We start from the raw sequence: 14,106 nt of genomic DNA on the forward strand, positions 1-14,106 counted from the left end.
TCGCCCGACAGGCTCTCCTACAAGGCTTTGGAGCTTGAGGCCATGGGGGTGCGGCGCAGAGAGGATATCGGGGAGTGGAAGTGGGATATGCATGTTCGGCTCTGACCATGTTTAAATAGTGGGCAGATGTCAGGCCAAGCAGCAAGGTGTTTAATGCCGGCCGACAGACAGATAGATAAGTGGCGTCGCATGCGGGCACCGGAGTAGGGTCCTTGCAACCACACATGTTCAATGGAGGGAGGTGTATGGACGGATGATGTTTGAATGCGGAGAGAAGACACGTGCACCGGGATGCGACACGGACGACGCGCCGCTTCAATGTCGGCTCCAGCGAAAGGTCACGTCTACTCTGGGCCGGCATGAATATGACACTGGCGCTAGAGCGGCGCTAGCCGGTTTGGACGAGAAAGGGAGAAAGTGCGGAAGAGGTTTTTGGGTTGGTCTGGGGTGTCGAACGTGTTCGTGGCAGTAGTCCGAACGTCCGCAAAGGCCCCCTTATTTGCTTCTGGTTTGCGAGGAAAGGGACATCTGAACTGTTTCTCGGACAAATGCAGGACTGTGTTGGTGAAACACATCCGAAGAGGTTGGTCCGGACGGATGCGGTGGGTTGAGGTCATGTCCTTGGCTCCCTTTCGTGCAGGATAGTGTGCGGTAGTACTATGACCAGACTTTCGAATCTCAGTTGTTAGCATCAAGCAAGTAGTTGGGGGTGTGCAAGCAAGGAAGGACGGGCTCGCCGGAAACCCCAGTAGTCCGTGGCAAGCAAAGCTGGGAGGGGAATGTTGGTGGCCGATTCCGTTGAGCTGTTGTTGGTCCCAGAAGGCGTGCGCCACTGACACAAGCAACGCAGACCAGGCGCACGCGTGGATAGGGTAGGGACGGGACGACGCGGTTTGTGCGTGAGCGTCTCTCCCTGCCGACCACACGATCTCCATCTCCGTCTCCGTGTACGTGCGCTGAATCTGCGGCTGGCGCCGGGCCGACCACGGTGGTGAGATTGAGAAGCGTCACAATCCAACCCGGTCAACACGCACGTCCTCCCCACCGTTGCCGACGCGGCAGCCAACGGTAACTGCCCCATCCGCCGTCCAAATCGGCGATTATCCAAGCAATACTTTACACTAATCGAATTTTTCCAGTCGGCGCGTGCCATTTTCCCATGTCCACCTCGCTTTCTTCGAGAGGAAGGAGCTGTCATCTTTTTCTCCTGAAACCACTCGCCGTCGTTTCCTTTTTCTCTTCCTTCTCCAGCACATCGATACGCGCACCAGCCGAATAATATTCAAAGAAAAGCTTCGAGCAGAGGCAAATCCCCACGGAAATACGCGGCCACTTGCGTTTTTGCATCTTCTCCTTTCATATTCACTTTCTTCCATTCTTTAGAAAAGGCTTGGGATTATTTATTATTCATTTCAAACGCATGCTTTGGTTACTAAAGTATAGTATACCCTCTTTCTTGCTGTTTACTAATTTCCACATTTTTGAGCAACGGTGCAAAAGCAAAGGAAAAGGTAGTGTACCAACCCGAAAAAAATATTACTACCATGAAAGATTTCTAAAATTAATGAAAGATAGTGAACTCGTGGGAAAATATATATGAAAATGAATGACCTAAATATATGAAAAAGACAGTGACACATGGCAGCCGCAGCAAAGCGAGAAATAAAAATGCATTTAAAGCAAGGGAATAAGAATACTGTAATGGCCAGGTAATGGCACCCACCACGCGACCTTTGTCCGTTCCTCTCCTCTCCGGTACTCTGCTCTGGAGGTACCAGTACTAGTATTTGAACGGAACGGAAGCCCCAGTTGCCAACTCAGATTCAAACCCGCAATCCACTCCACACTCCATCCCGCGATGCCGCTCCTCCTCCTCCTCATGCTGCTCGCCGCCGGCGCGGCGGGGGCAGAGTCGGCGACCCCCTCGCTCCACATCGGCGTCAACTACGGCGCCAACGCCGACAACCTCCCCTCCCCGACCTCCGTCGCCGCCTTCCTCGCCACCAAGACCACCATCGACCGCGTCAAGCTCTTCGACGCCAACCCGACCTTCATCTCCGCCTTCGCCGGCACGCCCGTCTCCCTCGCCGTCTCCCTCCCCAACTCCGCCCTCCCCGCCCTCGCCGACAAGGCCACCGGCCTCGACGCCGCGCGGTCCTGGATCCGCGCCAACCTCTCCCCCTACGTCCCCGCCACCAACGTCACCCTCCTCCTCGCCGGCAACGAGATCCTCCTCTCCACCGACACCAACCTCATCCTCTCCCTCCTCCCCGCCATGCGCCGCCTCGCGCAGGCCCTCAAGGCCGAGGGCCTCACCGGCGTCCGCGTCACCACCCCGCACTACCTCGGCATCCTCGCCCCTTCCGACGGCATCCCCTCCAACGCCTCCTTCCGGGCGGGTTACAACACCAAGCTATTCCCGGCCATGCTGCAGTTCCACCGCGACACCGGGTCGCCCTTCATGGTGAACCCTTACCCCTACTTCAGCTACCGGCCGGAGACGCTCAACTACGCGCTCTTCCGCCCCAACAGCGGCATCTACGACCCGGCAACGAAGCTCAACTACACCAGCATGCTGGACGCCCAGATGGACGCAATCTACACCGCCATGAAGAAGCTCGGGTACGGAGACGTCGACATCGCCGTCGGGGAGGCCGGGTGGCCCACCCAGGCGGAGCCCGGGCAGATTGGCGTCGGGGTGCAGGAGGCCAGGGACTTCAACGAGGGCATGATTCGGGTGTGCAGCAGCGGCAAGGGCACGCCGCTCATGCCCAACAGGACGTTCGAGACCTACCTCTTCTCCCTCTTCGACGAGAACCAGAAACCAGGGCCGATCGCCGAAAGGCACTTTGGCCTCTTCAACCCGGACTTCACGCCCGTCTACGACCTCGGACTCCTCCGGGACGGCGCGGTACGTACTGCACTTTTCTCCCCTCTCATGATCCTTAATAATTATTCAAGATATGAACCTTTACCTGCATGTCTTGTGTCCTTAAACTTATCAAACAAATTGCTGGGGCCTAAAATATTTTCTTTACTATAATGATTGGTTGATTGCATCCCATAATTCGTCTGGGCCTTTCTTTACAATCGTGATTTTATGTTTTAATTCTGCGGAGAATGTGGTTTCAATTGTGTCAAATTCAGTATTTAACTTGGAGAAAAAAAATACCCAGGGATGAACCCAGTAGTTTAGTAATAATGAACATTCCGTGTCATCCATGGGCTGCAGCAACTCTGTTTCAGTCTTACAGATGATCCGACTTGATTGCTAAGGTGGTCCTCCATTCACACTGCAACCGCATTTGTCAAAGGTGATGTATGTGTATGGACCGGCTTCTTCTGGAAACGGCTAGCTGCTTGCTTGCGTTTCCGACTTTTGCTCCTATCCCCTGCATGATCTGCTTGCCCAAACGGCTGCCTTTCTTGACGGATCCAGTATGGCAGCAGGCGTGCGTTGATAGCAGCCTTGGACACGTCTGGTGTTATTTCTGGACGCGCTTGGGTGGGGTGGGACCACTGCCAAAACTCTGATTTAGATCCATATGCACATGTTTGCTAGCTATTCGCTGCTGCTGCTGCTGCTGCAAATGTACCAGTAAGCTTGCACCGGACAATTCCGAGTTATTAACAAAATACCAGTTCGTAGTACTCCCTCTCAAAATCTTATAGTACTAGTTTACAGAGTAAGTACTAACTAAAAGAGGCACTAGGATCTGATATTTGAATTGGAATGGATATCAGAATAAATGGTTTAATGACTTAAATCAACTGGTACTGTTTTGAGAAGAAGAAGAAAAAATTAACTGGTTGTCAACACTCCTGAGTTCTTTTTTCTTTGTTATTAATACGGCTATGTTATAAATTTCGAATCAACGCGTTAAGGGCTTCTTTGTGTTAATTTCATTTCTTCAAGGAAAAGATGTAACCTTGAAACTTTTCTAACGGAAGCTACCTTCAAGCAAAGGAGTTGGGGTTTAAGATTCTGGTGGTCTTGTGTCTCAAGTTTTAACTAGAAGCTGCACCTTTGGACTTGCTATCTACTGTAGGTTTACTGAGATGCCTGCCTATTGTCTACTATAAATGACAGGATAGCGCATACATCTGTATGCCTGCCTGTAGGTTCAGATAACAGATGGAGCCTTGCTTCATTTGGCGTCATCTCCTTTCCGTGGCATCCAATACTCCTACGCATGCATCTGTTCTGCTTCAGCTGCATTAATGTTGTGGCGTGCATGTGGATTAGACCCTCGCATCAAAGGAAGGAAGCAGCCATTAGCTGGCTGCTTTTTCGGATGCTTAGCGAAAGTAGACCATGTGGAGGAGAAGGGGCTGTTTGCATTACTAGTATTTTTTAGCATGCTGATTCGGCCTACCGGCTAGTGTGTGTCAACAATCTTAGGGAGAAAACCAATTTGAACTGGCCCTGCTTTGGGCGGTGCCAGCCCAGCCCAGAGAACATGTGCTCTGTTCAAAGCACCACTAAGCTGCACAGCCTTCCAGTATGGCTGTCTAAAGTATTACTAGTATAGCCCAGTTCAGAGTTTGATGTATTAGTATAGCTCAGCTGAGAATCTAAAGTATGGCCGTCAGTTGTACTTGCTGTTTATTTATCCTGGCAATTCTGATGCTTAGATTCGTCGCTCCTGTACTATTACCTGACTTACCAGGTGCCCGTTATGTTGTTTTGCCTTGCAGTCTGTAGCTCCAAACCCTTCGCCAAGCCCATCGCCCAATCCGAGCCCCAAGCCCTCGCCGTCCGGAGGCGGGAAGTGGTGCGTCGCCAAGGACGGCGCCAACGGGACGGACCTGCAGAACAACATCAACTACGCCTGCGGCTTCGTAGACTGCAAGCCCATACAGGGCGGCGGCGCGTGCTTCAGCCCCAACAGCCTGCAGTCTCATGCCTCGTACGTGATGAACGCCTACTACCAGGCCAACGGCCACACCGACTTGGCGTGCGACTTCAAGGGCACCGGCGTCGTCACCTCCAGTGACCCCAGTAAGTCCATATAAACAGTTTGTGAAGTTTCTGAACCTGGCTGGGTGTGGCATAGGAGGAGCTGATGATGCCACCCTTGTTGAGTTGCAGGTTACGGGGGTTGCAAATACGTCTCCTGACGGTACGCAGCAAGCCACGGCAGTACGAGGGCAGGGGCGCCAGCCTCCAGCCCACTACCATCTCCAGCTCGGAGCCGCGGTGGCGGCAGCGACGCAGGACTGCTCATACTGCCGGGCTTGCGCCATATTCTTCTATACTCGTGTCTGACAGCCATGCTGCTTCTTCCTTTCTAGTCATATAAATATCGATAATCGCCTCTTAGCTTAGCGCAGACAGGCGGCTGTAGCGTGATGTTGGGCCGTATTGCGTTGCATCGCATTAATTTATTTTTCGTTACCTTCTGTGCTTGTCATTGCATTCATGTAGAAAATACAAGAAACAAAAAGAGGAAGCCTTGCTGTGTCTGTCTACTTTGTGATCATTTTGCTCGTTTGAATCCTAGAATCTGCATACAGGACATGGCCGATCCTCAAAGCCAGGCCTTAGGTTGACTCCAACAGGGCCACCCATTTGATCCGCTTGTGTCTGTTTGGATTCGTGTGGATAAGAAACATGGCCCAACGCGGCGACGCAAGCGGACGGTTGTTCGATTTTTGTTCACCAAGACTCATTTCTGATCCAAATTTAGGCCGAGTTCGCCGTTAATTTACTAAACCTCACCTTGATCCAAATCAAGTTCAAATTCAAACCTAAAATGAAGTCAAAATAATATTTCTCTAAATAGTGAGACAAATTGTGTACTTATGTTGCAAAATCCAAGTAATTTTCTAGGAGAAACCAACATCATTTAAATTCTAAAAATGCCCCTAGCAATATTTAAAGAGGACCAACGACAATTAAATGGGCTCTTTCTAAATGATCAAATTATTGTACATTTCCAAATGGCTTGAGACCTTGTGGGCCTCTCCATAATGATGAATAGAATTTATCTACCACTTTTTATAAATAACAAAATTCATTTAATATAAAAAATGCAAAACACTAAAGGGAATTAGAAAAAAAGCAAAAGAACATAACACCTCCCCCCCACTTGTTTTCCCTGGGCCTTAACCCACCGCACCGGCGCAGCCCAGCTTCCCCCCTCACCCCTTACCTCAGTTCATCGAACAGAGGCGTGGCGCCATCTCCCCGGCCATGGACGCCCCTGGACACGCGACAGCCATCCGGTCCATCCCCGACGACTACAAGGTGCCCCCGTTCCCCCCTCCGAACCCTAACCCCCCAAAACCCCATCCCCCTCTCCCTTGCTCGCGGTGACTGGTTGCTCGTATCCGCGGTGGTATTTCCCAAAGAGGAAGGGATGATGCAGTACACTACTGTAGGTATTTCCCCAAGTTATGAAACCAAGGTTATCGAACCAGTAGGAGAACAAAACCTCGCAACCCAACGCGTAAGAGGGGTTGTCAATCCCTCCCCGGTAAAAAGATAGATTAAGTAGTATGAGTTTGAATAAATGGATCTGAATAAAACACGAAATAAAATATGCAAATAAAAAGTCCAGTAAGGTATTTTTTTTGGGTTTTTGGAATAATAGATCTGGAAACAAAAGCAATGAAAAATAGATCGGAAAGCAATATGATAAAAGATAGACTCGGGGCCCGTAGATTTCACTAGTGGCTTCTCTCGAGAAAATAATATACGGTGAGTAAACAAATTACTATTGGGCAATTGATAGAAGATCAAATAATCATGACGATATCCAGGCAATGATCATTATATAGGCATCACGTCCAAGATTAGTAGACCAAAACGATTCTGCATCTATTACTATTACTCCACACATCGATCGATATCCAGCATGCATCTAGTGTATTAAGTTCATGGAGAAACAGACTAATGCAATAAGAACGGTGACATGATGTAGACAAGATCTATTCATGTAGGAATAAACCCCATATTGTTATCCTTAATAGCAACGATACATACGTGCCTCGCTACCCCTTCTGTCACTGGGCGAGGACACCGTAAGATCGAACCCATCACAAAGCACTTCTTCCGATGGCAAGAAAAAATGATCTAGTTGGCCTAACTAAACCAAAGATTCAAATAAGAAATATGAGGCTATAAGTAATCATGCATATAAGATATCAAAGAAAACTCAAATAACTTTCATGGATAGAAATGGATTATAAACTCGATCTTCATCGGATCCCAACAAACACACCGCAAAAAGTCATTTCATCAAATAGATCTCCAAGAGACCATTGTATTGATAATCAAAGAAAGAGAGAAAGCCATCTAGCTACATCCTACAGACCCGTAGGTCTATAGTGGACTACTCACGCATCATCGGAGAGGCACCAATGAGGATGATGAACCCCTCCGTGATGGTGTAGATTGGATCCCGCGGTTCTGGAACTTGCGGTGGCTGGAATTGTGTTTCGTCTGCTCCCCTAGGGTTTTTGGAATTTCTGGGGATTTATAGAGCGAAGAGGCGGTGGAGGAGACCCTCGTGGGCCCCACAACCCATCAGGGTGCGCCAGGGGCCTCTGGCGCGCCCTGGTGGGTTGTGGTCCCCATGGGCCACCGCCAGGTGCTTCCTTGGCTCCCAAGTTGTCTTGTGGTCCAAACAAAATCTCCAAAAAGTTTCGTGGCATGCTGCCTAACATGTTCATCACAAATTCCTTTCTTTTGTAGCATGGACATTTCGACTTTATATGGTTCAAAGCAATAGTCTATATTTGACATGAAGATTTCAATACTCAAGCATATCAACAAGCAACCATGTCTTTCAAAATGTCAACACTAAATAAAGTTATCCCTAGCCCATCATGCTCAATCATTGATCCATTCACGAAGCACACTCGAATATTAGCTACATCCAATGCTCAAGTACGATCATAGTGCCCCTTAGTTGGTGCTTTATAAAAGAAGATGGAGACTCAAATAAAAATAAAAATTGCATAAAGTAAATAGATAGGCCCTTCGTAGAGGGAAGTAGGGATTTGTAGAGGTGCCAGAGCTCAAAGCAAAAAAAGAGAGATAAAGACATTTTGAGAGGCATGCTTTTCCTGTCAACGAAAACAACTGATAATTCCCAATACTTTCCATTCTAGATATATCATAGGCAGTTCCCAAACAGAAAATAAAGTTTATTCCTTTTTTCACCATTCTTTAACACTCCACATCTAGCCATATCCACGGGTATCGTCCATACCAACACTTTCCAAGGAATTTATTATTTGACAACATAAAGTAAATTCATTTTTCATTTCAGGACTGGGCATCCCTATTACCATCGTACTCTCGTGCAATGACAAGTGAATAAACACTCATCTTGAGAATAACACATCTAGCATGGAAAAATATTGGCCACCCCTGCCGCTTCATGAGCGGTACGGGCACACAAAAAGGAAATTCATTTTGAAAATTAGAGTTGGCACATAGAAATTTGTTTAGAACGACACGAAAATACCGCATATAGGTAGGTATGGTGGACTCATATGGCAAAACTGGGTTTAAGGATTTTGGATGCACAAGTAGTATTTCTACGTACTACAAGTGGAGGCTAGCAAAATGATTGAGAAGCAACCAACCAAGAAACGAAAAATCTCATAAACGAGCATTAAGCATAACTAACACCGAATAATGCACAATAAGTAGGGATGTAACTTCATTGCATGACTATTGACTTTCATGCTTGCATAGGGATCACAAACCTTAACACTAATATTCTTACTAAAGCATAATTACTCACCAACATGACTCACATATTACTATCATCATATCTCAAAACTATTACATGGAATCAAGTTTAATTTGTCCAATGATCCTCATGAAAGCATTTATTATATCCCTCTTGAATATCTATCACTTTGGGACAAGTTTCATATGTTGCTATTGCTTTTGCCTAGCTCAAACAAATTTAAGTGAAGAACATGAGCATAAAGATTTCCATCTCTCAAAATAATATAAGTGAAGCATGAGAGAATTTCTTCAAAAAATTACTAACTCTCAAATAATTCTAAGTGAAGCACGAGAGTATTTCTTTAAAAGTAATAAAGCACACCGTGCTAAAAAAGATATAAGTGAAGCACTAGAGCAATTCCATAGCTAAAAAAATTTAATTGAAGCACATAGAGCAATTCTAACAAATCATAACATAATTTTGGCTCCGTCAAATAGGTGTGTCCAGCAAGGATACTTGTGACAAAGTAAAAAGCAAAACAAGCAAAGACTCATATAATACAAGACGCTCCAAGCAAAACTCATGACATGTGACGAATAAAAATACAGCTCCAAGTAAAATGCCGATTGTCGTTAGAAGAAAGAGGGGATGCCTTTCGGGGCATCCCCAAGCTTAGTTGCTTGGTTCTCCTTTAATATTAACTTGGGGTGCCATGGGGCATCCCCAAGCTTAGGCTCTTAACACTCCTTATTCCTTCTTTCATCGTGATCTCACCCAAAACTTGAAAACTTCAATCACACAAAACTTAACAAAACCTTCGTGAGATCCGTTAGTATAATAAAGCAAATGACCACTCTAAGTACTGTTGCAAACCCATCCATATTTTATTATTGCATTATACCTACCGTATTCCAGCTTTACCATGGCTTATACCCCCCGATGCAATCCATAGATTCATCAAAATAAGCACACAGTGCAAGGAAAACAGAATCTGTCAAAAACAGAACAGTCTGTAGTAATATGGACTTTAACCATACTTCTGTAACTCCAAAAATTCTGAAAAATTAGGGCAGCGTAGGCAATTTGTATATCAATATTGTTTAAAAAATTCAGAATTCTTTGTCCCTTCTATGATTTTATAAAATTCTGCTACTGGACGCAAAACTTTCTGTTTTCCAACAAGATCAAATCAACTATCGCCCAACATGATCCCAAAGGCTTTACTTGGCACAAACACAAATTAAAACATAAAAACACAATCATAACAATAGAATAAATGTGCAAACACTCAAGAACAAAAAGGAAAAAGCAAAAATAAATTTTATTCATTGGGTTGCCTCCCAACAAGCGCTATTGTTTTATGCCCCTAGCTAGCCATAATGCATAGATTCAGGTATTGTCATCTTTAGTTTTTGATCCATAGGATTCCCTCATCGTTGGTTCATTTGGTGGATTTATTCTTGTTCTAGGGAAGTGTTCCATACCATTTCTTAGTGTAAATTGAAATTTAGTGTTGCCTTCTTTAATATCAATCACGACACCTATTATCGTGGACTTAACACGGTAGATGCCCTAGCAAAAGGACTTAGGTGTGGAGCCATTGCAGCTAGGTTAACTTGCAGGGGTTAAATGGGACAAAGGACACAGAGAGTTTATCCAGGTTCGGCCCCTCTCAACGAGGTAAAAGCCTACTCCTGCTTTAGGTTGTATTGCTTGGGTTTCGATTACCAGAGAGCGAATACGCTTGACCTTCTCGATGAGTTATTTCTTGAGTTAACCCGCCGCTGGGTCACCCCTTTATATACAGGTTGATGCCCGACGGCTTACAGAGTCCCGGCCGGCTCATACACAATGTGCCGGCTCGGTAACTAACCAAGCTTGCCTTATAATACAAGTTAAACATATGGCGGCTCACACCCATGGGCCTAAAGTCGTCCCCGAGACTTGGGCCTTCAATAAGCTTGCTCTATGAACTACCATCTTCATCTCTTCTTGGGCCTCTTCATCTTAAGTCGCCAGTGGCATGCCCCGGCCCCTCCTGGGCGGGTCATACCCAGTAATTAAATCCCCAACATTAGAACTTGTTCACATCAATCTTCAGCACTTGACTTAGCAGAATCTTCCATCGCTAATCCCTTACCAATTCATTATAACCTGCCATGACGTCACATCTCAGAATTGTGTTAACCCTCCATGACGTCATCTCGCATTAACTTCGCACGAAGCCCAAAACATCTCAACAGATCTTTATCTTTAATGGATCTCCCGAAAATCGAGGCGTCCGCGTAGCCACATAATCATTTTTCAGCCTCCTCGATTCCCGCGCATGCCATTTATCCATCTCCTTATAAATAGGGATAGGGGGCCCCTGTTTTCATTTTTTACCCCTGCCTCTGCTTCTTCTTCTCCTTCCTGGCGACGACCGACGCCTCCGGAGCTCCGCCGCCCCCGTCGACTGCATCAACCTCGGCCGCTGCATCAACCTGAACTTGACCAGAACACGACGGCACCCCTCCGCAGTTCATCATCATCTTCAGGTACGTACTTCGGCTCGTATCAGATCTGCGCTAGGGTTTGCTTAGTTCGTCGGAGTTCATCGCTGTTCTTCATGCTTCTCCTCTGAAACTAGTAGTTTTGATCTAAACTTCAACATTAAAGACATGCGGTAGTAGTTTTAGCCTTCATTTTTAGTAGCAAAAAATATCCCTTGTGTAGAGGATCTCATCTGAGCATATGAACACTTCTGCTGCCGCCACCTTAGGTTTAGAATTTATTTTATTTTATGAACTCCTGTAGATCCGAAATCATAGCACCAATCTGTGGAATCTGTTTGTCCATTACTTAGAAAAAATTCATTCTTAGCTCTGTTATACTGCAAACGTGTGGGCGGCTTATATGATCAACCATAATCCGCCGTATCTCATTAGTCCCCTTTTAAGCCGCCAGTGTATCTTCACCATCCGTATAACCCGACACTTATCTTCCGGTTTAACCATGTTTAATCTTCATGCACTTATTTTTCTACCTTACGAATTGGCCTTACATAACATACTTGCTTTCTGATCACTGGCCGGCTTAACAACATAATCTTAAACCGACAATATTTTCTTTTGTAGTCACAAATGCCTAAAAGGTGAAGTAATTTTCTTTACTGATCATCTGCTCCGAGGTTTTACCCCTCCCGGCTTAAAATTCTTATGTGTTGCACTTTGTCAAGCTCCATCCTCAAGATATCGGGCCCAATTCCGTTTCAAACATCTGCAACTTTCAAGTGTTCTGCGAGGTGTACCTTCAACAGGAGCCCACCATACAACTATTCAGGGAATTTTACTATTTAAACTGGTAGACTGACACTGGTATAGCGACGTCCTAAACAAACGGTTTAAATCCCCTTTCCGCGACGGCATTTGGAATCGTCGCCAAGTGAGTGTGGGCGATAGGGGGGTCCTTCCCACACGACCCAGAAATCGTCGGGGATAGGCCCTCGTGGGACCCAGGCTGGGGCCGTGTGCGATCGAGCGAGGCATGGAAACCCAATCATTTCTGTAGGTATATACATCCCACACGGTGAATCCCAGAAATCATTTCCGTAGGTATGTACATCCCACACAGTGAATCCTAGGAATCACTTCCGTAGGTATGTACATCCCACACGGCGAATCCCAGAAATCATTTCCGTGGGTATGTACATCCCACATGGCGAATCCCAGAAATCATTTCCGTAGGTATGTACATCCCACACGGTGAATCCTAGAAAATCATTTCCGTAGGTATGTACATACCACACAGTTCTTTGTGTGGAAACGTTTGTGCAAGGTGGCCTAACACAAACGTTTCGCTGCCGGAAGCCCTGTGTGATTGTTAGTTGATCGAACACGCCTACTTTCTAGAAACCGTGCGGGTTGTTTGAGTTCATCGCCCACGGTGCCGTCTGAGTAACCGTTTGCAATAGAAAACCTCAATAAGCAGGGTAATTAGCCTATTATTGATAATCCATGTACTAATCAAACTGATATTTCTTATAAAACACGCCAGATATTTCATATCCGTATAAAAGCAAGCAGGATTTCATAATCGAATTACATCAGATAGCTTCGGCACTCAGTTATGCCATTACACAACAGCACCAAGTTTCACATGCAGCATCAAAAACCTTTGGAAAGTAGCATGATACATGGTAAATAGACAGATGAATCTCATTTGGGAAACTGCAGAAGCGGAAGGCAAATATTGATCCTTTAGTAATGTTGAATGTCCTTGCAACTTTAGGCCAGTGGCTATGGATAATTGCCCGCCCAACCTTCGTCCTCTTTAGCAAGACTTCAATATTGTACCGTGGGTGTTGAATGAATACCTTCCTCGCCTCTTGACCATGCAGGTGGTTTGAGAGGTAATCATCGGTGAACTGATTTGGAAAGTACTGAATACAAAGCTATGCATAAATCACTGTTGTAAATTTTGAAATGGCGCAAGGGGTAAAAACAAGGTAAAAGAGTTGGTACCATCCTATAGTTGACTGATGTCTTCTTCATTGTGCAAACAAAGATCTTGCTGTTATTCATCGCAAGTTTCTTCATCCTAACAATCTTTCTGAGTTTCTTGACTTGACTGATATTAATGGACATCTCATTTCCCCATATGAAAAATGGGTCGAACAGTGGGCCTAAGCCTCTGACAGCAGGACCTACATGTGCAAGACCAAATTGTAAGAAACCTAAATATTAGAATGATTCCTGCAACTGCACAATAATGTGCTATTAGCCAAAGGACCCTGCTTGAACAAACCTCGATGGTAAACTGCAGTGTCTCCCATTGTTTCCCTACAACACACATAAGGAAGATCTTGATCAGGTTAACTGAGAGTTGCCATACTATCAGTAGAATATGTATTGAGTACAGCCAAATTCGATTGGTGTCACATGCATAACAATACAAAATTGTACCCACAACAAATGAAAATCAAATTGCAGAACTGAACCAAACAGTTAAATGGACAGCAGCCCAAATGAACCAAAATAGTTAACTGATCACGACATTGCAGAATAGAAACATATACTAGAAGATAAGACAATTAACAAAAGAAAGAATGCTTGAGAACAGTACTACGGAATATAGCAATTGTTCGACCAAAGTGTTAACTGAACATTACATTTCAGAGGACCAAACTATTAACTGAACATCAGATTGCATATTAACATTACAGAGGACAAATCACTAGAAGGCACTGGCGGTGGCCTCGAGAAAACATCATGAACTGTATTTTAAAGTAGACAACCGCGCGGCTGTGTCGACGGTGGCCTCGAAGACGAGGTGCTCCTCCAAGATCTGGCGGTCAACACGCATGTCATCCATAGCGACCACGTTCGCGCGTGCGGCCGCATGCTACTCAGCTCCGTGTTATACTGCGTGTAAAATG

The 14,106-nt window shown here is 45.7% G+C and overlaps 1 protein-coding gene across 2 annotated transcripts; it reads left to right on the top strand.

Annotated features, from left to right (window-relative positions):
- Window positions 1-1,301: 1,301 nt before the first annotated feature.
- Window positions 1,302-5,472, top strand: LOC109779571 (glucan endo-1,3-beta-glucosidase). 2 transcript variants are annotated; one of them, XM_020338196.4, is made up of 3 exons: window positions 1,302-2,911; window positions 4,699-5,002; window positions 5,093-5,472. In XM_020338196.4, the coding sequence occupies exons 1-3, from the start codon at window positions 1,859-1,861 to the stop codon at window positions 5,119-5,121; spliced, it is 1,386 nt and encodes a 461-aa protein (XP_020193785.1). In that variant the 5' UTR covers window positions 1,302-1,858; the 3' UTR covers window positions 5,122-5,472. The 2 variants fall into 2 exon arrangements, with proteins under 2 accessions (XP_020193785.1, XP_073352519.1); XM_073496418.1 differs by having other exon boundaries at window positions 1,705-2,911; window positions 5,058-5,472.
- The last annotated feature ends 8,634 nt before the right edge of the window (window positions 5,473-14,106 follow it).

Source organism: Aegilops tauschii, chromosome 4, assembly GCF_002575655.3.
Source record: "Aegilops tauschii subsp. strangulata cultivar AL8/78 chromosome 4, Aet v6.0, whole genome shotgun sequence".
Lineage (NCBI taxonomy): Eukaryota > Viridiplantae > Streptophyta > Magnoliopsida > Poales > Poaceae > Aegilops > Aegilops tauschii.